Genomic DNA, 25,589 nt, shown 5'->3' on the forward strand with positions numbered 1-25,589 from the left:
CAAAACCATGTAACTTGTTGGATCATATTCCTTCTTTGAATGAGATTCTGGTTTATCTCAAAAAAAAAATAATGTATAATGCATTTTATTGTTATGTATATTGGAAAATATACTTACAATATAAAAAAAAGGGTACACTGCAAAAGTAAATTGAATAAAAAACTAGAGCTTGTGCAGTACATTGGCAATTAAATTATACGTTTTATTGGATATTCATATATTAGGGTATAGCCCTTACGGGTACGTATTTTCTATAATGATAAAGAATTTTAAAATTGAAATATGAAACAGGAAAGAAAATTCTTTGAAAGAGAGAAGATGATTGTTTTGAAAACTAATCGTGAAGATCATTTATGGGTAGGGGGAGATTTATGGGCGACGAGAGATAGTTTTGATTGTGGGTAGTTAAAATGGAATTGGTAGAGAGATTTTAGGGAGATGAAGATGTGGGCAGTTTTCTTGTTATTATTTAAGACATAAATAACCTTTGATATTATATCTAATTACAAAATTTGTTATGATAATTCGACGGACCTGAATACCTCATACATAAATATACAGTCCACTCAGAAAACCACCATTGCATTTTATATAATAGATTTTTAGAAAGGAAAATGTTTAGAGAGGTGAAGCATTTTGTATATTTGAAGAATGAAAATATTTTGAGAGAGAAAGTATAAAATGAAATAAAATATTTAGACAGAAAGTACAAATGAAAAAAAACAATTACCATACAATTGAATTTTTTTCAAAATAGTCGTAGTATGCGTAGTACATTCGAAAATATACAATACAAAATAAGAAAATGACCACTACAAAGGTAAGTTAAAAAAACAGTGTGTAAAGTAAGTTAGTAATTGTATTAAAAAAAATTTATAGAATATTTTGTACAGTTTTTGGAATGAAAAGGATTTAGAGAGATTTAATTAAAAAGAAAAGAAATTGTATTACGCACAACCGAAAAATTACCATACATGTTTATAGTATTTTGTAAATTAGAGGAATGAAATTACTTAGAGAAAAAAATGTTAACTGAAAAAGCTAAAAATTTGGAGAGAATTTTAAAGAGAGAAAAATAATTTCTTGAGGATTTGAGAGTGAAAATATATGTTTGAAGAAACAGAGAGGGGAAAAACAAATTTGGAAACAAATTAGAGAAAGATAAAGTAGTTAGAGCATCTCCAATGCGAAACTCGAGTTGAAAAACTCTAAGTGCAATGTCGTTTGCTTTCTCACTTATAAGTGTAATGTGTTTGTATTTCATCACTTAGAAGTGCTATAAAAATGTGAATTGTCTAAATCATCCTTGCATATAACTAATAGTTAATAAACAAGTTTGAGATAGAACTGAAGCATTAATGGAGAAAACATATATTTTGTTTACTAAAGTTTGTAATGAGTTTTTTTGTGCCATAAAAGATTACATTAGTCAAAGAACATGAAAAATAGAAAAAGAAAGAGGTAGAGAGAGAAAGGATTGAAGAAAGAGAGGAACAAAGAGACGGTCAAAATTAGTGCTGGAAGGTTGGAGGAGTTAATGGTCGCCGGAGTTGATGGTGGTGAGAATGGAAGATGGAGGAAGAAGAACAAAAAAAACATAAAAAGTTATTAGTGTTCGTAGGAAACAAAAGAAACTTGTTTCCACCCAAAGCTTTATGGCACAGAAAATTTTCTTATTTTTCCAAAACATCGACCTTTGGAAGTATAGGGTTTTAGGTAGTTATAGATATTTGTAATTTTAAATCTTGTTTAGGTTTTTTTGTCTTTTTTAGCACTTATAAAGTAAGTGCAAAAATATAAGCTCTAAGTTGGAGCTTACTTTTTTGCACTTACTTTGATACCACTTAGAAGTGATATTCACTTATTAAGTGAAAAAACAAACGACCTAAAATTGTCAGGCCACACTTATTAAGTGAAAATCACTTAATAAGTGCAAAAATCAAACACCCTCTAGGTACCACCTAGAATTTTTAAGTTTTTAACAAAAACTCTCTCCATTGCAAAACTCAATTTGGGTCCTAAGATGATGTGGCATCATTTAATTCTAAGATGTCTCAAGGAGAAACTCAATATTTGACATTTATCTTGAAGATCTCAAATGATCACTCAATATTTAAATACAAAACGACCCATTTATGAAATGACACCTAAGTCAGTTTTATGTTTTTATAGTATTACACTGGGGATGTCATTTGAATTTAGCATCTCAATAATGACATTTAAGAAAGATAATCTCAAATAAATCTTGACACATGAAACAATTTGAACTTTTTTAGGGTTGTATTGAAGATGCTCTAAGAAAGGGGAGAAATGTCCACCACCCTTTGGTGTAGTGGTACGACATTCCTCATGGGATCGAGTCTCGGTGGAAGCAGTTTATCACCAAGATTTATCAAATGTAATTTAGGCACTAAATAAAGTAGATGTTGTCGGACTTTAGGCTCTTTGTTGTTAGGCTTTTGGCCTCTTTATTATTATTCTAACTTAGGCGGTTATCGGCCTCTTTAATTATTGGTCTAACTTGGGCGTTTATCGTGCTTATTACATCTTAATAATGTAGCATTGCCTTGTAACGACTAACTAAAGTAGGTCGTAGTCGATTTCTCAAAAAAAATAAAAAATAGAAAGGAGGGAAAGAAAAATGATAGGTACACACATGGCGTGCAGATGCAGAAAGAACCTTCCTGAAAAGTGTTTGGGCAAATTTTTGTTCTCAATGGCACTAAAGTATTTTACAACAAGTTAAGCGTGAAAATTTCACGTTGTCTCTGTCAACTATGTTACCCATTCGGGTTTCCAACGCATATTGTAGAGCAGAGGAACTCGGCCTTAGTGCAAATCCAATGGGAGCCCGGCTGAAGCCAAAATTTCAATCAGCCTAGCCCCCAAGCATGACCGTTGGGGACTCCCAACGGTCATGTTGGGGTGATCCTAGCCGTTGGATTTTATCCAACGGCTAGGATCTTCTTCCATTTTTTTTTAATGTAATTAATCTTTTTATAATTTTAATTAGTTTTAATTTTTTTTTAACTCTAAAAAAACTTAAACATTAATAATTATAATACAACCCACCAAAATGTCGGTCCCCGAACAATTTTTCAACTTTGGAAAAAAAAAATATTATTTCGAAAATAGTTCAAACACGTGTTTTGTATATACACAGAACCAGACACTTTTTTTCATACACCAACAAAAAGGCCACAAACGCGTTCTCCACATGAACAAAATTCCGGCCTCAGGAGAGGCTGGGGTTGGAGCTCAATTTTTAAGGCTGAGCTGAGGCTTAAAATTTTGGGTGAAAAAATGGTTTTTCGGCCTAAGACAGACTGGGACTGGATTTGCTCTTATTTTCCAAATATTATTGGCCCTTTCGCCCTATCACCTTTTTCTTTCTTTTGTTTTCTTAATCCATATATAATTCTGGCTGGAAAGAATATGGGATTAACTTGTTCTATGGTGTCCAAAGTTGTGAAGTTGACGTGAGGAAGAAAGTGCTTGGTTGTGGACAAACTCAGTCTGTAGTAACTAGTACACCTTCCAAACAATCTCCTTGAGAATTCAAGAATCTCTCTCTAAACTGATTGATACAATTCACTCTGACTGAAAAAAGAAGGGAGTAAAAATGGAGCTTGTGGTCCTAACTGTCCTTCTCTTTCTTTTTCACACTACAACTTCATTTAACTCTATTCATCCTCTTCTTCATCCAAAACCTAAAATTTCTTTCACCCAAACCAACATTCCTCCTTAGTTTCTCTCAGTAGAGAGAGATGGAGGGTAAGAGTAGAGTAGAAGGGGGAAAAAGAAGCTTATTGAGAGAGAAAGCAAACAAAGGAGATGAGGAGGATTTTATAGATGAAGAAGGGTTTGGGTCTTTTGATGATAAGAGGAAGAAAGGTTCTTCATCTAAGAAAGGGTCTAATGGCAGTGGTGGTGGAAGTAGCTCAGGCGGTGGAGGAGGAGGAGGGTCTTTTCCTAGCTGTCAGTCAGAGAATTGCAGAGTTGATCTAAGTGAAGCAAAAAGGTACCACCGACGTCATAAGGTTTGTGAATATCACTCTAAAGCTCCGGTTGTCGTTGTTGCTGGTCTTAGACAGAGGTTCTGTCAGCAATGTAGCAGGTCTCTCTCTATCTATTCTCTCTGTTTCAAATTTTAATTCTAATCGAAATTATGTTGTCTGAGATACTTAGAGATTTTTGTTGAGAGACTAGTTTGATTCATGTAAAATCCTGTTGTTGTGTTGTTTATGCCTTGGTGTTGTTTACTAAAATATACTATAGTACCAATAATTGTAGGTTTAAACATATAAATAATATTCACTTCGTTTTTTGTCATAGACAGACGAAGAAGAATTAAGTTTAACGTCACAATTATGTCAAAACTTCTGAAATTGAAATGAGGTTAAATTTGAAAGATGGAATGTGGAAAACACCATGAAGATAAAAAAAGAATTGGTAAAAGAAACCGAACCGATGTGAAGAACTCTTGTGCGAGAGCCATCGGGTAATCAAATGTATGGATGAGGACATGAGGTGGTGTCACCATGTAGTAAGAAAATAATGAAAGAGAGACTTAAATATTCTTAGCGGCATTGGAATCGATGATCCAAGGAAAAAAAGAAAGAAAGAAGACGACATCATTGCCAAGGGAAGTGAATGTTAATTGCATGCTCAGTGGTGCCTATAGTAGGGGTGGTAGTGGATGTTTGTCTTTTGTTCCAAGAGATTGACAAGGTAGTTGTATTGGTCCAGGCTCATGAACGTTGCTAGAGGCTCCGCCGAAGAGACAATGTCACTACTGACGGAAGCGACCACGAATCCGGATCGGATTTGTGCCGGTAACTATTGAGTTGGTAACTGATTGATCGAATATGGAGATGGGACTTGCAATAATCTCAAAAAAAGGTGCAGCCTCTTGGGTCTAGAGCGGTATGGACGACTTGGACGAGTACGTGAGGCAACCACCTGACTTTGCACGGCTAGGGCAACGACTTCTATGTCTGGAGAGGTTGTTGTAATGATGTTTTTGTTGGGAAAAACGGGCACTTAGGCGCAGCGGAAACGAGAGTTTTCCCCCTTTGTGTTAGTTACGAGGATAATACAGAAGAATATGTGGGAGCAATAAACAAAGAACGAAAGTAAATTAGACAACAATTTTTAACGTGGAAAACCTCCTCAATGTGAGAAGTAAAAACCACGGGACTCGTAGTCCAACCAAATCAACTATAATAGCAAAGTAGTTACAGACTACGTCCAACCGAGACTCCAACTCCAATAGGAATCTATCTCAAACAAAGAAGAAACACCCAGAAACCCTCACAAGCAAGAACAAAATAGCCCAGAACAGTTCAGTCTAAAACGACCCTAAATTCACTAGGATTCCGGCGACCAATCAACGATCCCTCCGTCCAAATACTAGATGAACAGGTTAAGAACACCTCTGCAAATTTCAGCTTAATCGGAGAAGAACTCACCGTCGGATTTTTCGAACAACGAAGACTGTGCACGCTGAAACAGATCAGCCCTGCTCTTCTCGGCAACCTTCTTCTCTCTCCTTCTTCTCTTGTGTGTTTCTAATTGTGCAACTTGACTTCTAATTAAGATTAAGGAAGTATTTATAGACTTCCCTTAACCCTAATCACCGACCTAAGTAGCCGACCTAAGTCACGGACCCAAAGAAGCTCGACTCGGGTCCAGGTTTGGTTTCCTAATCCAAACCCAACTAGGTTTCCCCACTTAGGAGGAAAACCCAACAAACTCCCCCTCCGACTAGGTGGGAGAAACAGCCAGCCTTGTTGTCCCCTTGACAGCCCTGGAAACAGCCAGCTCCGCTTTTCCTCGACAGCCCTGAACAACGAGCCCCGCTTTTTCTTGACAGCCCTGGAAACATCCAACCTTGCTATCCTCGACAGTCCTGTAATCAGCCAGCCCTGTTGTCCCTTGGCAAACCTGAACAACCAGCCTCGCTATCCCTCGGCAAACCTCCAGCTTCCCCTTCGGCAGAGCCTTCGTCATCATATCAGCTCTGTTATCATCTGTATGAACTTTAACCAGCACTAACTCCTTGGAAGCAACCACATCACGTATCCAATGATACCTCACATCGATGTGCTTCGAACGGGAATGAAGCGTCGAATTCTTGCCGAGATGTATTGCACTTTGGCTGTCACAAAACAATACATACTTATCTTGATTGAATCCGATCTCCTCAAATTCTTCATCCACAACAACTCCTTACAAGCTTCAGTTGCGGCTATAAACTCAGCTTCAGTGGTAGAAAGTGCAATGCACTTGCAGCCTTGATTGCCATGCTATAGCTCCCCCTGCAAATGTTACCAAGTAACCCGAAGTAGACTTCCTCGAATCAACATCCCCAGCCATATCAGCGTCAGTGTAACTGACCAGTAGTGGCCCATCACCTCCGAAAGTAAGCTTCAAACCAGAAGTCCCTCGAAGATATCTCAAAATCCACTTCACTGCAGCCCAATGTTCCGTTCCCGGATTAGAAAGAAACCTACTAACAGTACCGACCGCATGACCTATGTCAGGTCTGGTACACACCATAACATACATCAAACTACCAACTGCAGAAGCATATGGAACCCTCTCCATATCTTCCAGCTCTGAATCTGTACTCGGATTATATTGACTGCTTAATCTAAAGTGTCCAGCAAGAGGAGTGCAGACAGCTTTAGATTTGTCCATGCAAAACCTTTGAAGTATCTTCTCAATGTACTTCTCCTGAGATAAGTGAATCAACCTGTTCTCTCTATCTTTAACAATTCTTATACCAACAATCTGCTTCGCTGGACCCAAATCTTTCATGGCGAAAAACTTGCTGAGCTGCTTCTTTAACTCCAGAATTCTCCTCGAATTCCTCCCTGCAATCAACATATCGTATACGTACAACAGTAAGATGATAAAATCACCTTCACCAAACCTCTGAACAAACACACAATGATCTGAAGTAGTCTTGTTATAACCATGTTCCCCCGTAACTGACTCAAACTTCTTATACCACTGTCTCGGTGCCTGTTTCAATCCAGAAAGGCTTTTCTTCAAGCGGCAAACGTAGTCCTCTTTGCCCTTTCTCACAAAGCCTTCCGGTTGCATCATGTAAATCTCTTCCTCCAAATTCCCATGGAGAAAAGCAGTCTTTACATCCATTTGCTCCACCTCTAGATCAAGGCTCGCTGCAAATCCAATTGCAACCCGAATGGATGACATCTTCACAACAGGAGAGAATATTTAATCGAAATCAATTCCCTTCCTTTGGCTGAATCCTTTCACAACCAACCTAGCCTTGTATCGAGGGAGCAACATGGTTTCCTCATGCTTAACTCTACACACCCACCTGTTAAGCAATGCCTCCTTACCCTTAGGTAATTCCACCAGCTCAAAAGTATGGTTCTCCTCCAGAGAATCCATCAATCTCTCATGGCCTTCCACCATTCATGTTTATGTTCATCTTCCAAAGCTTCGCTAAAGCTTCCAGGTTCTCCTCCATCAGTAAGTAACACATACTCACTAGGATCATACCTTGTCGAACGTCTCAGACCTCTCTCAGATCTCCTAACAGTAGGGAGGTTCTCGGTAGTTGGTGTTCCATCATGATCGTCACCATGACCACCAGTACCATCTTCTTGTGCGGGAGCATCAGCATTGGGTGTATCAACTTAAACCTCAACCTCGACATGGCCATCGACAGATGTAGAAGGAGCACGCTCCAAATCAATCAAACCTGCATAACCCTGAGCTGGATTTCCAGACTTGTCAATGTCCTTAATCGTTTGATCTTCCATGAACACAACATCTCTGCTCCTGATGAGATTTTTCTCCACTCGGTCATTGAACCTATACCCAAAAACATCTGAACACACATTGTCGCGACTTCATCTCCAGCTTCGACCTTTCATCTTTGGGAATGTGGACAAACGCCTTACACCCAAAGACCTTCAGATGACCATAAGAAATATCCTTACCGGTTCATACCCTCTCTGGACTATCACCCTCCAACGGAGCACTAGGTGACAGGTTCACCACATGAACAACCGAGCTCAAAGCTTCTCCCCAGAAAGTCTGCGTTAAGCCTGACTGTGAAATCAAACACCTAACTCTCTCGACAATCGTCTTTTTCATCCTCTCAGCCAACCCATTCAGCTGTGGAATCTTGGGTGGCGTCTTCTGATGCTGAATACCGTGTTCCCTACAGTAAGCATCAAATGGTCCATAATACTCTCCACCATTATCACTGCGAATGCACTTCAGCTTCTTACCTGTTTGTCTCTCAACTGATGCCACAAACTGTTTGAAATAACCCAACACCTGATCTTTGGACTTCATAAGATAAATCCATAACTTTCTAGAGTGATCGTCAATGAACGTGACAAAATATGATGAACCACCAAGAGATTTTGTCTTCATTGGACCACATACATCTGAATGCACTAGATCAAGTATCTCGGGTTTCCTAGAAGATCCAGAAGACTTGAACGAGACCTTGTGTTGCTTCCCTGCAAAACAATGTTCACACTTTTGTAATTGCAAACCAGAAATACCTGTAATGGCATCCCTCTTGGATAACACAGACAATCCCTTCTCACTGATGTGACCGAGTCTCTTATGCCATGACTCCATGACATCATCATTCTCCACTGCATTAACTGCATCCATGGAGACCTTAGCTTTCATCCAATAGAAGGATGAAAACTTATCACCTCGAGCGACCACCATAGAACCCCGTGAAAGTTTCCACTTACCCCCTCCGAATAAGCTATAGAAACCTTCATCATCAAGTCTCCCTGCAGAAATCAAATTCAACCGAAGGTCTGGGACATGCTTAACTCCTATAAGCAACAACCTAGTACCAATGCTAGTCTCCAAGCAAATATCACCAATGCCAACAACCTGAGCCAAACCATCATTACCCATCTTCACAGAACCATAACTACCCGAAGTATAGGAATAGAACAAACCCCGCTGTGATGTAGCATGAGTAGTTGCTCCACTATCAATAACCCAACTGGATTCATGGCATGCAACATTAATAGCATCACTCTCACAGAGTATAAGAAACTCATCTTCAGTAACAGTTACTCTCTCTTCACTATCTCCTTGCTTCTTTCCTTGCTTACTCTCTTTCTACAACAACAAGCAATTCTTCTTTAAGTGCCCTCTCTTATGATAGTAATGGCACTCCATATTAGCAAATTTGTTAGATTTGCTTCTGCTTCTGTTCTTCTTCGACTCTCTATGTGAACTTCTCCCCCGCAACTCAGTAACCAGTACATCTGAACTCGAAGAAATAGGATTTGACTGCCTCCTAGTTTCTTCATTCAAGACACTGTTCTTCACCAAGTCCATAGAGATAACTCCTTCGGAAGTAGAGTTACAAAGAGACATCCTGAACACCTCCCAAGAATCTGGTAACGTACCAAAAAGCCATAAATCGTGAATTTCCTCATCAAAGTTTATACCCATATCAGATAGTTTATTGAGTAACCCCTGGAACACATTCAAGTGATCAGTTATGGGAGTTCCCTCTCGATATATTAGCTCGAGCAATTTTTTCATCATATACATCTTATTGTTTCCTGTCTTCCGAGCAAATAACTGCTCCAACTTCAACCACAACGAACGAGCATTAGTCTCATTCTCAATATGATGTAACACATTATCATCTATCCATTGCCTCATCAAACCGCACACTTGATGATTTAGCAATGTCCACTGATCATCAGTCTTCTCATCGGGTTTCTTCTCACAAAACACCGGAGCGTGAAATTCCTTCACAAAGAGCAAGTCTTCCATCTCACCCTTTCATAGATGATAATTAGCACCATTCAAACTTATCATTCTACCCATATTTTCCATCACTAACACAAACAAACCAATAACCAAAGTTATCACAATCCAAAGAACTCTCTAACCTGGAGCTCTGATACCACTTGTTGGGAAATCAGGCACCTAGGCGCAGCGGAAACGAGAGTTTTCCCCTTTGTGTTAGTTACGAGGATAATAAAGAAGAATATGTGGGAGCAATAAACAAAGAACGAAAGTAGATAAGACAACAATTTTTAACATGGAAAACCTCCTCAATGTGAGAAGTAAAAACCACGGGACTCGTAGTCCAACCAAATCAACTATAATAGCAAAGTAGTTACAGACTACGTACAACCGAGACTCCAACTCCAATAGGAATCTATCTCAAACAAAGAAGAAACACTTAGAAACCCTCACAAGCAAGAACAAAACAGCCCAGAACAGTTCAGTCTAAAACGACCCTAAATTCACTAGGGTTCCGGCGACCAATCAACGATCCCTCCGTCCAAATACTAGATGAACAGGTTAAGAACACCGCTGCAAAATTTCAGCTTAATCGGAGAAATACTCACCGTCGGATATTCCGAACAACGAAGACTGCGCACGCTGAAATAAATCAGCCATGCTCTTCTCGGCAACCTTCTTCTCTCTCCTTCTTCTCTTGTGCGTTTCTAATTGTGCAACTTGACTTCTAATTAAGATTAAGGAAGTATTTATAGACTTTCCTTAACCCTAATCACCGACCTAAGTAGCCGACCTAAGTCACCGACCCAAAGAAGCTCGACGCGGGTCCGGGTTTGGTTTCCTAATCCAAACCCAACTAGGTTTCCCCACTTAGGAGGAAAACCCAGCAGTTTTGATGGATTTCCTCTCGTCTGACAAAGCTATGGATCCATGAAGTCGAAGGGAAAGGATCCATTAAGATGATTTGGCTTCGAATAGCCGAAAGATGGTCATGGAGACCATGAAGAAACTCCATGGCATGCTCTTGATTTGCCCGATCAAAGATGGACTTACCATGACCAGAAATGCATGGTTCGACATCAAGGACTGCAACTCATCTTGAAGGGACTTCATGTGGGCAAAGTAAGAAGAAACATCTGAGCCTTGTTGTTTGAATGAGGATATAGCAAGTTTCAAATGAAAAACTTTTGGAGCATTCGTTTGAAAAAACGATCATACAAGTCTCGCCAAAATTTTGTGGCATTTTTGACATATAGGATTGATGAATGATGATCGTATATCTGTAGCAACAGAATTAAAAGTCCAACTAGGGACGAGATCATTACACCTATCCCACGAGTGTAGGTCGCTAGGATCAATGGGTTTTGCAATGGAATAGTCGACAAAACCTAATTATGCATTGGGTCTTAAGGCCATTTTCATCCCCACGAACCCAAGAAACATAGTTTATCTCCGGCGAATAGTGGAATAGTCTGATTGAGAGACTATAGTAGTCTGATTGAGAGTAGCACTAACTTCACAAGAAACATCACTATTAGAAGTCATGATGTGTGAGAATAAAAACACAAGTTAACATGTGAAATTGGAGAACCTAAATATAAAGAGGAAGAAGAAATCGGCACAGAGGGGAGATAAATAAAATAATTTCGATTGTATTTAATATAAAAAGGAAGATAAGTTTAGGAGATAGGCACAACAAATTCCATGTTGATCACTAAGGACATTTCAGTTGGCTTGCTTGGGATCCAACCGGGTCGACTTGGGTTTGCCAACAGGGTCGGGTGCTTGGTCCAAATGGATCGAGGGACCCATCCATTTAATCTTTAATACATTTGGACTAACTAAAACTCAATGAAATCATTTCTACAGTATCATTTCTGTTTGTTTTTGGATTCATATTTTCTGGTGAACTTGAATTTTTCACTCATAATTCTGTTTGTTTAGTATTTCTGTATAATCTTCTTTCAGTTTCGGTAGCAAGTCCAGTCATAGGCAAAATAGTCTTAACATTCTACATCTGACTCATAAAGATCCAAAGTCAGCCCGAGTCCGACACGAATCATAGATGAAACATACACCACCTCAGTCTTCTTCCCAGTATCGCCGCCTTCCTGATTGGAAACTTCTCTGTAGTTGTAGTTTCCTTTTCTTGTAAAATTCAAAGAAAACAAGTTGTAAAATTCAAAGAAAACAAGGCTCTGATTCATTATTCTAATGCCAGGTTCCATGAGCTACCAGAGTTTGACGAGTCCAAGAGGAGTTGCCGTAAACGTTTAGCTGGGCATAATGAAAGGCGAAGGAAAAGCTCTTCTGAATCTCATGGGGAAAGCTCAAGTCATTAAGTTCCAAGATCTCCGTTGAAGGAAAACTATTGCTCACTCTCTTCTGTCATCCTATAGCTTCCGCTACGCCCACACTGTCGTTCTTTATCAAGACTAACTACGTTTAGGGCAGAAAAATTGCGTAATCGGAATGTATTGAATGAAATTATGCTTGAAAGGCATGTTCTTTCTTATGATCTCAATATAGTGTTTTCTCATATAACAACCACCAAAACTAACTTCTTATATTATCTAAAAGAATAGTAATCACAAACTAATCATTATCATGATGATTCCGGGAGAACATCATCATTTACAGGAGAGAGAGTTCAAGAGTACTTGAACAATTTTACAAACACACTTACAGGCATACACAAAGATCATCATCTCATGTTAGAAGCAGCAGCACTGGTAGCTGTAAGAGTAGTAGAACCAAGTCCATCATGAGCTCCAAACATTGTTCTCCTCTCCTTTCTCCTAACTACTCGCAAGTTCGGAGATTTCGCTTTTGTAGTTCCCTTTGTTGACCTGTTTTTTTGTCATAAGTTGACACCATCAATCAGTACTAATGGATTAGAGGTTCAAGTAATAATGGATTAGAGATTCAAGTAATTGAATTGCTTACTTCTGTGGGTGGAAAGGATTATCGAACTTTGGAACTGGTCTTGCATGGGGAACCATTGTTCTTCTCAATTGTTTTAGTGCTTTCTCTTCTTCCATCTGTAATACATGAGAAAAGAATTAAGTATATATATATAAAGAAATGAAGTTATGATGAGGAGTGTTCTCTCTGCTCTTTCTCTCATTACTTACCATTCTAGCAGATTCCGACTCGTCTCTGTACCTCTTGTACATCATTTCTTTTTCCTTGATCTGGAAACCGAGCAAGTAAAACAAAATGAGGTCTACTACATGAACAGGAACTGAGGTCCCATCTTTATAAACATTTTTGGTCAACTTGAAGTTTTAAGAAGAAACTTAAGTATTACCTTCTTATCAAATTCAGCTCTGTCAACAGCCCGATGATTAACATGGAGTTCGAACTCCTGAACCTGTGTGAGAGGTCTCCTCTCCTTCTCAGGAACAGGAATGGGATCCCTGCAACAACCATTAACGATGATTTAGTTGATTGCTAGGATTCATACTTATTAATTTCTACTAGGATTTAATTTAAAATATTTTCTGTCAGGCTTCAAGAACTTACTCTTTCAGAATTGGTTTCGCTTTAAAGACCCTCCTTTTGGCTTCTTCCCTCTCCACCCTCTGTCTCTCTTCCATTTCTCGTTTCAGTTCTTCTTCGTGCCTCGTCAGACTCTCCAATTGGAAAGGCTCAGGCTGGGTACACTGCTTTGGCTCGGGCTTTGGTGGTATCTGCATAAGACGAAGTTCACTTTGTCAGGAAGATGTATATGAATAGTTTCTATGCTCGAAGAGGATATGGTAGCTAATTCTTTTACCACTGGGTAATCTGTAGTATATGGATATGGTGTTGCCTTTGGCAGTCTAGCTCTCTCCTCTTTATATTGTTTTTCTAAAAGTTCCTCCACAAATTTTTTCTCCTTCTCTGCTCCACGTTCCTAAATGGTAAAAAGAAAGTTTTGTACAGTCAATTTTTCAAGCACTGACTTGATATATCTACCACTTCAGCAATGTCCTAAGTATAAATACCTCTGTGTGAAGGTGGAAGGGGTTTGGTGTTGTGATCCTTGGGTGTTGCTGTTCATGGTGAGGTTCTGAGTTCAACGAGAGCTGCAAAAGAATAAAATTTGCAGATATTACTATGACAATCCAGATATACCTATGAAGTAAAATGAATTAATAATGGCAATTGTGTCTATTCACCTTATCAAATAAATCAAAAACTGTTTTAGGTGGGGGAAATCTTGCATCTGTGGCAAAATGAAACTCCTGAGGTTTAGTCACATGGTGTTTCGAATTACTAAACATACCCAAGGTACCTTTGCTCTCGAAAATCTGCATGCAATTTACTTAACATCGTCAAGCAAAGAAAAAATGCTGCGTCTCCAATTGAAACCATAAACTAGAAGAAAGAATCTGACCTTCGTATTCAAAGGCCTCGCCTTGAACTTTGGTATCTTTTCCAATTCCTCCTGCTCCATCTCTTGGGTACTCTTAACCCTATATTAGCATTGTAATCAGTGATGATGATAAATAAAAGATTGATTGACATGAAACATAGCCCACCCTAAAATTCAAAGAGTTCAGTGGAAACTAACACCCTTTTGAGTTTCATGTGGTTGTTCTCTAATTTTGGTAATGGTCATCAAGTCCGTTACTGGCGATGATTTAGGGAACAGAAAATATCTGTCATTCCTAAAGGTGATCCGAACATACGTTTGTTGTAGTATAAGACTCTTTTGCTTCTGACTATTAATTAAGGAAAAAGAAAATAAAAACTATACTTACTTGGGTGGGCGTGCTCGAAGTGAAGTTTCAAGCCGAGGAGTTTTAGGTTCAGTTAGTTTGTTGGGCTTCCACTGATACTGCCAACACATAATTAAACCAGTTTCTTCGGTGAATAATCTTTGAAGATAAGAATCATTACAATAATACTTGAAGTGAGCATAAATGCCTAACTAACCTGACAGGCAGATTCAGTTGAAGATACAACTGTTGAAGTTTCAGCATGTTGATTAGCCCTCTCCATTGTTTTCAAATGAAATTCCTAAACAAAATTTGAGATATCTTTAGACAAAATTCATGTAGTTATGAAGCCTTGATCAATTAAAAAGAAAAACTTGTACCTGAAATTCTGGTAGTTTAGGAGTACTTCTGGGCAATGCAGGTAAACTGGGCATTTCTAAGATCTAAATAAGAGGAATAACTGAGTTTAATGAAATTGATCAAGTGTGCAAGATTCAAAAGTACTCAATTCAGGGAAAAGACAATTATCAGACCTTCTTGTTAACAGGCCGGGCCTTAAATTTTGGGATTTGTGCCATCATCTCTTCCTCAAGCTCAGCAGAGCTCTTCACTCTAACAGAACGAACACGTTGTGATGTTTCGAGTGCCGGTTCCACTGGCCTTGTGAGGGTGAGGTTTGGCCTCCGTGTAGAAGCAGCGTCATCCTGGAATAAAACCGGGACAGAATTTCAAATGCCTAATTAAAATTGAGCTTAAGCAGTTAACAGAGTAGTTGATCAAAATTTAAGTCCTTACATGTGACAGAGAACTGTTAGTGTGAGGCAGGTCTATATTTCTTGTGCTGGACTGGAACCTCTTCACCAGTTCTGCCGTTGAAACAAACGGTGCTGCTGGTTCTCGAGCATAAACCTTGATGAAAGAAGATGATTTTCAATTAAGTCACCATAGACACAATTAGAAAACTAGTATATAAAGATTATAGATATTCCGAAAGGAAATTATTATGTATGAACCTTTCTGTCCTCTTTACGAGTTCTGCCGATTGAGGAACACAAGTTGGATGTACCATTGGCCAGTCTTGATTTGTGTGGTAAATTTTGGGGATGAATATTCAGAATCTGAAAGAAAGGTGTGGAGTCAAACAAACATAAGGCACAGCACTAGCATATATGGCAAATAGGAACCCTTGCAATATAATTACCTGTCTTGATCTTCCCTCATCCAGCTTCTGTCTCTTTATTGCTTGGTTTTCTTGAGAAAAATCCGGTGCCCGGACTACATTTTTCAAAGTTTTAACACTGCAAGGGTTTCATTACAACCCAAGTTAGTATTCAAACAAGTTAGTATCAACAAACACTGTAAAATGCTAAAGAACTAACTTGAGATATTAACTGCAACTAACCTTCTTGCGCTTGGTGGTTTTACTCCTTTAGCATTGGAAACTGTCTTTGTTGGTTTTACTCCTTTAGCATTGGAAACTGTCTTTGTTGGTTTTACTCCTTTAGCTTGGGATAACTGAGAATTTGTCTTTAGAGCAGATGGGTTTCGAACCAAACTTGCTATCTTCTTAGCCGTTTGATTCTTCTTTAAATTAGTGAGCTCTGACTCTTGTTTCTTACGAATTGTCTGTGGATTTGGTGTGCAAGCTTCTGCAAAATATAATTAGTTGAGAAACACCTTAGAGAAAACATGAACGATTGAAAATTTTATTGTTATTAAGTACATGATTACCTTGTAAGCTACCATTAACAGCAGAGACTGAAGTATCTTCACAAGATTTTCCAGTTGGAACACTGAAACCAACAAAGAGAGATTGAAATTCACATTTGAGATCAACATATGTAATTCTCACTTTTCGGATTAAACTAGTCAATAAAAGTTAAGTTCACATGCCTTTCTTTCTCTTGAGGGCACTCGACCTTCTTATCCTCGGAAAGCTCCTCACTAGCAATAGAAATCTGATAGAAATAATGATCAAACCGACTGAATTAAACCGTATTCAAGAACTAATGAGAGATGGGTCTGTCATACCGAGTGAATTATAAACCGTATTCAAACTTCATACCTCTTGTACAAAATTAGTCTCATTTGTGTCTGAGTTGTGAATTTCATCTTCCTTTCTTGTTTCTAAAGTGACAGGTCCAGACTGAAGACTGGATTGATAAGGAAAAATGTTAAAGTTCAATGGTATGAGGAAAGACAAGAATATAATTTGGTTTCGGAACTACTAATTAGAACCCTAACCTTCTTGAATTTCCCCCTTCCGTAGACAAATTATTTTCATCAGTAATGGTGGATTTACTCGTTCCATCTGATGATGATCCTTCAACCTAATATTACATAATGAAGTAATAAAAGTCCCAATTCCTTAGTGATCTCGTCTTAATCATTAAGTTATAAACTAAATTTTAGTAAAAAAAAACTTGGAAATCACCAACCTTAGGCAGATTATCTGCATCTCCGAAATCCAATAGGCTAATTTGAACATTAGCAGATCGATCGGTCTTGATTCTTGGCATGAAAGCTGCAGAAATTATTTACAGGATGAAACCCTAACTTTTCTATCACAAAAAAATTAAACATAAACAATTCAACTCTTAAAATTCAACAAGACCGCAAGATCATAACTCCAATTAAAAACCTAATAGAACATCTCGATCGACCGCAAAAGAATAACAAAGTCAGAACCCTAAACCCTAGAACGATAAAATAACGAGAAATCATCTAGTGTTCCTATTCAATTTCACAACAAAATCAGATCTATGAATGATTTAATCCATTTTATGGAAGAGAAGAGGAAAAGGAAACATACGAGAAGGAGCATAGCTAAGAGATTTCTCGAACCAAAGCTCGGCTCTACGAACGTCTTCTTCAGTTTCTCCATCGATGAAATCGAAAAACTTCGGAGCAGAGAATTCATAAATCTCATCTATCATTGTAACCGACATTAATGATTTTTTCTTTCTTTCCTCAGTGTTGATTCTTGAGGATCAATCTCTTTACTGGTTATTCAAGATTTCCTAGAGAGAGAAAGAATTAGGGTAATGAAGATAGAATAAGATAAAAATGGTAGGAAATCGTGTGAAATGATTTCTGGGTTTTTCCAATACTAATTAACGTTCCAATTCCAACGGTCGAAAACTTAAAATGAGTCAAGTTATCCATTAAAAGCCTCCCAACTTATAAACGAACACCGAATAGACGCTTCAGAAATGAGGACCACTTTCCAACGGCTATATTTTACACGTGTAAAAGACATACTGGCACGTGCGTCTAATTTTACTACATGGACCAAAATACCCTCAAGTGTAAAATGTGTCTCCTCGGACTTTTCTTCTTCAAAGTTCTACTATCATGATAGTGAGGTTGGTGGGAGAAATTTTTCTATTAGTTGGAATTCTATGGAAAGTTTGTTCTAAAGATAATTTAGCATATTTGGAGTTCATATACCTCCGTAGAATGTGCTCCTTCCAATCTCCCAATACGTTAAAAGCGAAGATATACATGGTATTTTTAATTTTAATTTCTTAGATTTTAATTAAATTCTGAATAATTGTAGCGTTTGTAATGATAGAACAAGTCTTAGCCTTTCAACAGAATAAAAAACGTAATTTTTGCACATGCACATAATCATACTAAAAAACAGATTACTTCCTCCTACAGGAGGTTACAATTAATGCACTCGTTTTATGTTAAATTTCTCAAGGAACACAGATATAAAATCATAAAAGACTCAACCAGAGGGTTATGTTGGTAGATGTAGCAAAATGACTAGAACACCCGCTCATCTTAAGGGTCCCAAAATTGAGTAGTCTACTTTCCTTCGAATGCTGAATCTCCTTAAAAGAATATCTTGGAATTCATAAAAAATTTACTTGTCTATGAATCATTTTCCCTTTTTAGGCCTCTACTTCACCTCGACGTTATGACATTATGTCCTTAAATTAAAGACTATATGCGATGAATATACCTTTATAACCATGCCATATTTACTTTTTTTCTGATGAGATAACCATATTTACTAGTTCAACAAAAAAAAAGATAACCATATTTACTTATTTTTTTTGTTGAAATACCATATTTATTCTTATTAGAACAAAATTTGTTTTTGCTTTTTCTTCTAATTCTAAATATGTCAAGATATCTTGGTTGAGGTGTCAAATATTTTCTTAAGTTCACTCATTTAATTCTCACATGTTGGTACTTTGGGTAAGAAATGATTTCATATAATTATCTAAATTGATAACCAAGTTTTAAAAGACGGGAATTTTGATTCGTTAGATTTTAGGACAACTTTCATGGCCACCAATTTGGACAATTTAGTTGTTATTTCTGACCATAGATTTTCTGTATTAAGAAGACAATTTATTGATATTTTGATAGGGATGATTATCTTGTCAAATCAACCTTTCTTCCAAAACTACAAAATTTAGGAGAAACGCAAAATTTAAAGAAATCAAAAGTGTATTAAAAACGATAAAGTCAGTCAAGTTTTATTTGTGGAAGGTTACGATTATCTAGTCAAGTTTTATTTGTGGAAGGTTACGATTATCTTTTTCAGTAGATTCTTCCATCATTATACGGTAACTGATGGTTTTTTAACAAAAAAAAAGAAGACAAATTATAAAGTGTTCATCATTATACGGTAATAAAGTCATAGGATCGAGTCTCGGTAAAAGCAATTTGCCATCAAGATTTACCCCATGTAATTTAGACAATATATATAGTAAATAATATAATTAATTTGTCGGGCTTTATGTCTCTTTCATGTTGTCGGCTTTTAGGCCTCTTTCATTATGGTTTCAATTAGGCGATTATCGTCATCATCACATCTTCATGATATCTTCATGATGTGTCAATGCCTTGTAACGACTAACGTAGATACTAGTTGATTTCTCAAAAGAAAAAAGTTTCTTCAATAGATTAATTATTTAAAATCAAAATGACCAAAGTGAAAGTCATCCTTTTCATTTGTTAAACTTATTTGAGTATTTGCAGAATTGAACTAAGTTGTTCCTCAATCATTGAACTACAACAACAGCTTTTACAGAGTTGTACAAAGAAAATACCCTTAAAACTGTTTTCATTGCTAAAGTACAACACACGCCATATCGATCAATAAAGAGAACATATACCTAACACACAAAGGCCCGCTGAAATTTCACGACTATACAAGAGATATCGTCTTTGCTTCTTCTCGCAACCGCTTCTTCAGTTAAGTGCTTCGCTGCTGCCTGTGCATCTTTTATGTGTGTAATTGCATCCACGGCTTCTTCGTTTGACATAACCTGGCGAGACAATGAGACAAAGTGAGAGAAAGAAATTTCATTCAAAATATCGATAGTAAGGTGGGTGATGCAGCTTTGATTGTTACATTGGAATGACCCAGTCAACAACTATCTATGGGAAATTGTGTTTGATCAAACGCCACTACATGGAGCTGAATTTTGTCCCTAGCGTGAGACCAAAATCCCATCCAGAAGGCCTCACACAACCTAAGCGAGTCTCGCTGAGAGTAGCACGTAGGTGACGCCTAATTGGAGACAATTTTGAAATGGGACGTTGTTGATTGGGTCGTTACAAGTGGTATCAGAGAAATAATGTGCAATCCTAAGGGTGGTGGGAAGATTGTTAGAGGACTTCGTGTGCAACAAGACCACACTTAACCCCATATCACTTAGGCTAGAGACAGTACCCGAACTATAGGTAAGCAGTCGCCTTTTGCATGGGCTTGTGAGAGCTCAATGCAGGAATAAAACCCTAGGCGAGGTGGTGGCAACTAATAGGAGACAATATGGAACATGTCTTTGGGGATTGTGCTGTTTTAATCATCTCCATACGAGATTTTATCTTTGAAAAACCAACTATAGCTAAACGGAAGACAAGTATTAGGTAGAAGATAAACCTTCCATAATCCGTCACTGGCAAGAATTATAAACTCTGTATCATCATCTATAGTTTCCACTGAAATATCTGGTTCTGAAGTAAGGTGTCTCTTCAAGCTCTTATCACCAAATGCTCTAGCGACTGCAAGCTGTCCATCAACTCGAGGAACATCTCCTGCAAAAATGAAATGATGTAAGTTTATGTTAAAGAATTGAAAGTTCACCTCCGACACAGCAGCGCATAGAATTTCTACTTTGTTAGGGTTTTATTAATTACCTCTGAAGTGTTTTATTTAAAAAACACTTCTCGTGCCCTAAAGTAATGGACTAAGAGTGCCGTAGGTATTTGAGGTTCTCAAATATGGAAAAAAAGAGAGACCCATTTGAGAAATTAAGTGAAAAGTTTAGAGTTACCTGGAATCCTGGAGACAAAACCACCTCTGTTCTCAATTTCCTCTTGTTCACTACTCGGCTCGTGATCAATAGATAATTGTTTAGTTACACCATTTTGGCATATAACAGCTCTCGAGTCTCCAACGTTTGCCACTATCAATTTCTCACCATCGATTAATATTGCAGTAACTGCAGTTGAGCCACCTCTTCCCAAATCAACTGCTTTTTCCAAAATCATTTTATCGGTTATATCATATGCTCTCCTAATTGCATTCTCTGTTTCAGTCCAGAAGTCGTGCTGAATATGAAAACCAAACAAAGGGGATAAGATTGATGGAACTATAAATGTGGTAAAGATTGATGAGATACAGAGAAGATTTTATTACCTCATTCAAGATATTGTCAAAAAGATGAGTTTGCAGGTAATCAGCAACATCATGACCCAAATGACCATCAAATATGGCAAACAAGCCCAATTCGTGATCGTCAACTTGTTTGAATTGTGCAAAAACGTAATCTTCCATGGGATGATGTGATTTTCCTTTGACCAAGTGAAAACCATGAGTTATGCTCTTACCTGCCACCTTGCTCTTACCTTTCCCTGTGTCAGATGATGAACCAAATCCAGCTTTTGCCTGTAGGTGATGTTATCACATATCAGTGAAACGATGTAATAACAGGATATACAATATTACCAGCTAAAAAGAGCTTCTGCCTCAACCCTCAACAGCACTTGGTCAGAAACTCGAATATAATCCATATTTTATCTAAATGTTTAAAGTAAAAACCTTGCGATAAGTAATTTATATCAGATTTAGGACCGTGGTGGGAATGAGATACTTGAATTACGTGACGGTTCAAGATATTTGAAGATCTGGAAGATTGGGTTCCATGTCGAGCTACTTTTCTAGAGACTCGAAGCCGGTTTCATTCAAATCAAGTCAAGTTGAATATTTCTTTTACCGTACTGTCATCGTTTCTCTCCAAGTCGGACAATTCAAAAGTTCCGTTTTCCGACTTGTAGGTGGTAATGAGATATGTGAATAACCTCAAAGATAGAGAAGAGGAAGATTCGACGATCAACAAAAGTTCAAGATATTTCAAGATATTCCAATATATATGAATATCTAGAAGATCAGGTTTCATGTATTTAGAATATCTGTTTTAATTATCTAATGTTATTATACGATAGATATTATCCACTTTCCTATATTAGTTAAAGTTTTATTCATTCAGTTATATATGACCAATGTAACGAACTAAACCCACGTTAAATTATGGTGTCGACTATTTCAATTATCTCTCTGCTTATCACATAATCGTGAATATTAACATTGGTAGGGATGATGCGTCATGTGATAAAGATACCGGCTTAAAGTTGGATAAAAAGCGGAATTAGAGAAGAAGACAACCATGCAAAAGATAACTTCTACTATAAATTTATCGCCAACATCATCCGTGGTAATGATATGAATGATCTATCGGCAATGTTATCAATCAACTCAATTTCGGTTTCGTTCCCGTATATCTAAGGATCCCAACTACTTAGGGGGTTGACTATGTAATCAAGTTCCTTTTAAGGGTGGTAGTATACCTAACAAGTATGTTTTTTATTTGTTCGAATATGGTGCTAACCCCATGAGCATAAGCAAAAATCATAGAAAGTGTCATCTAGTTGTTATTTCAAATTGGTGGTGTTTGACACAACCTTGCAAGTCATTCCTAAATTACAGTTTATAGAACGACAACTAAACATGAATATCTTAGTTTATCGGTGTCTCCTGATACGATGTTGGACTTATTAATGTATGAAATAAAAGTAGACAATCCAAATGAAATAAATAACCATGTGATGTAAATAGTCTGTAATCCTCATTATGAACATAAATTGAGATAAGTAGCTGCAATCAAAATACTCAATATTCTATAAAGCGGAAAATTCATCTCCGTAAGCTTAAGACATATCACAGCTTTATGTTATGATCAGTATATTTTGCCTCCGAGAGCTCATAATAAAAAACAAAGTTAAAAAACAACCAATTTTCCCACCCAAATAATCATATGGGTGACATGTAACAAAACAGAGTATAACTTGTTTGGTGCCACATAGTGCAGTGTCAAGCACAAAAAGCATACGTGGGGTGAGAATAGTCCCACATGGACAAGGAGAAAATTCATGAACAAAAATATAATATCTAATGCCTCTTCACTCACTGTTGATATTGAGTAAGATGTGACAAACTTAAGAACACGAAGTGGTTTCTTTAGATTGTCCAGCAATCTCAACCTGTTTCTCCTCTTATTATAGGATATGGCCGACTCATTCGACCCTAAGGGATCATAATATCACTAGGATACCTCTCTCTACCTCTCTTTTATCTTTATCTTGCTCATCAAGGATTTTAATCCAATCCAAACTCTTACCAACGGACGAGAAAGGTGGGGAAGAGTCGAACGGTCAAGTCATCCACCCGTATTTATTGTTGTAACTCAATTTCCTTCTTCAACTTAATTACTATCATCTAAACCTATAAATACTTGTATAAACCTTAGCATAATATTGAATAAGTAATAAGTTCAATAACTAGTAGTATTATAGCTATGTTGCTCCGCTTGATCGCTATCACCTTCAAATTCACTACTATCATCTTCTATTTCTATATTGGCCCAACTACGGTGTTGTGATGGCAAAGCTTCAACTTGATGAAATTCATCAGGATTTTTCTCCGTCTAGATCGGCCGAGATAGACGAGAAACTCGGCCAAACCCTGACTCAGTGTTTTGGTTGAGCCTCATCTCGGTAGGGGTCTGAGACCGAGCTGAGACATGAGATCTCGGCCGAGACAGACTACATAGTTGTGAATACAAAGCAATTTGTCTAAAGTCTTTCTTGATCTTTTGTTAGATTTACATCTCCAATCCCTTTGAGTTGTTATAATAAAGTTTTATTATTGCATACAATATACTAACTACTACTTTTATTTGTAGTAACTTATTTCGCCATTTCCATGTTCTAGCTTCAAATTACTTCCACATTTGCATACCAACTAAAACTAACTGCATACATACATAAAGATAACATCAACCTTACTATACTCGATTATAGCTAAGAAATTGTTCAGTGTGGGTCGTTTAACACCACTACTAAGAAAGAAATTGTTTCAATGGTCAACCGAACCGGAGACAAAAGTTTAACTCCTTAGACGGAGGAAAGAAAAGGTAACCCGTGCCACCAACTACCCAAGTTTGGTTAGGTTTCTATTTCTCTCACTAGTATGATTCTTCAAGAAAACCAAACATTCATAATCAGATTCATTTTCACCAAAATCAAAATAACATTGATCATCTTCTAAAAATGATACAAGGGTTTTGTTACAAAACAAGATTTAAATTATGAATGAAAGATTACTAATTTGTAAAACAATTAAAGCAGAATTAGATCTTAATACATGTAATTAGAAGACCCAGAATCAGGAAACTAGTTTCATAACTAGAAATATAAATTCAAACCCCAAATCAAAAAAAACACAAGCTCTTGAATTATTGGAAAAATAGAAGAGATGTACTAGTAAAGACTGTTTACCTTCATTTTGTGCAAAATTTCTCTACCCGTCATGGTTTCTTCAGTTAATTAATCTCTTATCAACACAAATTACTACACAAACTAAATACCAAGAAATCTAGAGAGAGAAAGAGAGAGAGATAGGTGTGTATTATAGAATGGGTACTAGGTTAATTCCTCCGACAACTGACACTGCCACGCATCTTTGAAGACGCGTTTTTTCTCGCCGACGAAATTTTCGTCTCATCGTCTAAAACGGATCAATAAAGGATTTCAACAAAATTTCGATTTTACCCCTATATTCTGTACGAAAATGATTATATACTCCCAAGCCGGTCCAGTCTTTGTATAACTTCATACAAGGAACTGCCACGTATGGGTGACAGAACCTATCAATAGTCCCGACTACACGTGGGAGAATCCAGTTGTGCATTTTTTTTGACATTGATGTGCCCTTAGATAGAATACAAGTTTCTTTGTTCATTGAAACTAGCCTCTATTGGTCAGTTGAACTATGGGGGATGGTACATAAATGAGGTTTCGTTGGGAGACAAATGACAACTTTGGAGTACAATAGTTTGACCCGAAAAAATATTGTTTTTCTTTTTTTTGGTAAATTTGCTAAAATGCCCCCATTTGGGGCATTCGAGCAAATTTTGACCCACGTGAGAGAATCTTTGTATTGTAAAAATGTCCTCTTTCAAGTTTTTCTATTTTTTATAGGAGATTTTATAGGGCCCCTCATTTTTGTTAAAAGACCCCCCCTCAATGATAATTTACCAAGTAAAATGGTTCATGGGAGGCCTTTTAACAAAATTGGGGAGGCCTTATAAAACTTCCCTTTTTTAATTCTAAAACTACTCTGGTATAAAAGGAAAACTAGAAATTCTAGACATCCTTAGAGTAAAATCGAGTTCTTCTTCATCTCTCTCTCTCTTGATCTCAATTCAAACTCGAAATATCTCACTCAATTTACTAGCACTCGAAATTTCAATCTCAATCTAGTCGAAGTTCTCATCTCTCTCGTTTGCTCTCTATTTCATCTCCTCATTACGCCAAAGTGGATCCTAAGAAACTAAGATTTTCTAACTCTCTCTAAGTCGAAATCAAACACAAGTATTTGAGCTATAACTCTACACTAGTTCTATGTTTAAGTTTGATTTGTTTAATTTTGTGTTGTTCAAATGGATTAAAGTCTAGGGTTTGCCTTTTTTTTTTACCTAAATCTAGGGTTTATGCTATAAACAAATGTAGGGTTTT

General features: G+C 37.3%; 3 protein-coding genes across 3 annotated transcripts; 1 reads left to right on the top strand and 2 right to left on the bottom strand.

Annotated features, from left to right (window-relative positions):
* Positions 1 to 3,552: 3,552 nt before the first annotated feature.
* On the top strand, positions 3,553 to 12,327 carry SPL3 (squamosa promoter binding protein-like 3). The gene is made up of 2 exons (XM_086671752.1): positions 3,553 to 4,117; positions 12,005 to 12,327. Exons 1-2 carry the CDS (start codon positions 3,768 to 3,770, stop codon positions 12,123 to 12,125), a joined length of 471 nt encoding a protein of 156 aa, XP_086527878.1. The 5' UTR covers positions 3,553 to 3,767; the 3' UTR covers positions 12,126 to 12,327.
* Positions 12,243 to 17,860, bottom strand: LOC147548852 (protein TPX2-like). Its single transcript, XM_086671751.1, has 23 exons — positions 17,302 to 17,860; positions 16,928 to 17,013; positions 16,734 to 16,819; positions 16,555 to 16,642; positions 16,383 to 16,447; positions 16,221 to 16,282; positions 15,892 to 16,138; positions 15,691 to 15,787; positions 15,503 to 15,607; positions 15,285 to 15,398; positions 15,023 to 15,193; positions 14,870 to 14,932; positions 14,707 to 14,790; positions 14,532 to 14,608; positions 14,165 to 14,243; positions 13,947 to 14,078; positions 13,773 to 13,853; positions 13,562 to 13,681; positions 13,309 to 13,475; positions 13,094 to 13,202; positions 12,918 to 12,977; positions 12,730 to 12,824; positions 12,243 to 12,632 (listed from the first exon to the last, which is right to left on the bottom strand). The coding sequence occupies exons 1-23, from the start codon at positions 17,435 to 17,437 to the stop codon at positions 12,488 to 12,490; spliced, it is 2,469 nt and encodes an 822-aa protein (XP_086527877.1). The 5' UTR covers positions 17,438 to 17,860; the 3' UTR covers positions 12,243 to 12,487.
* A 1,572-nt stretch (positions 17,861 to 19,432) lies between these two features.
* On the bottom strand, positions 19,433 to 24,689 carry LOC147548853 (putative protein phosphatase 2C 58). Its single transcript, XM_086671019.1, has 5 exons — positions 24,351 to 24,689; positions 21,154 to 21,402; positions 20,789 to 21,065; positions 20,395 to 20,549; positions 19,433 to 19,777 (listed from the first exon to the last, which is right to left on the bottom strand). The coding sequence occupies exons 1-5, from the start codon at positions 24,381 to 24,383 to the stop codon at positions 19,625 to 19,627; spliced, it is 867 nt and encodes a 288-aa protein (XP_086527145.1). The 5' UTR covers positions 24,384 to 24,689; the 3' UTR covers positions 19,433 to 19,624.
* Between the last annotated feature and the right edge of the window lie 900 nt (positions 24,690 to 25,589).

The sequence above is a fragment of the Eschscholzia californica genome, unplaced genomic scaffold (assembly GCF_041429995.1).
Source record: "Eschscholzia californica isolate CP2 unplaced genomic scaffold, dmEscCali1.0.p SCAF_3, whole genome shotgun sequence".
Lineage (NCBI taxonomy): Eukaryota > Viridiplantae > Streptophyta > Magnoliopsida > Ranunculales > Papaveraceae > Eschscholzia > Eschscholzia californica.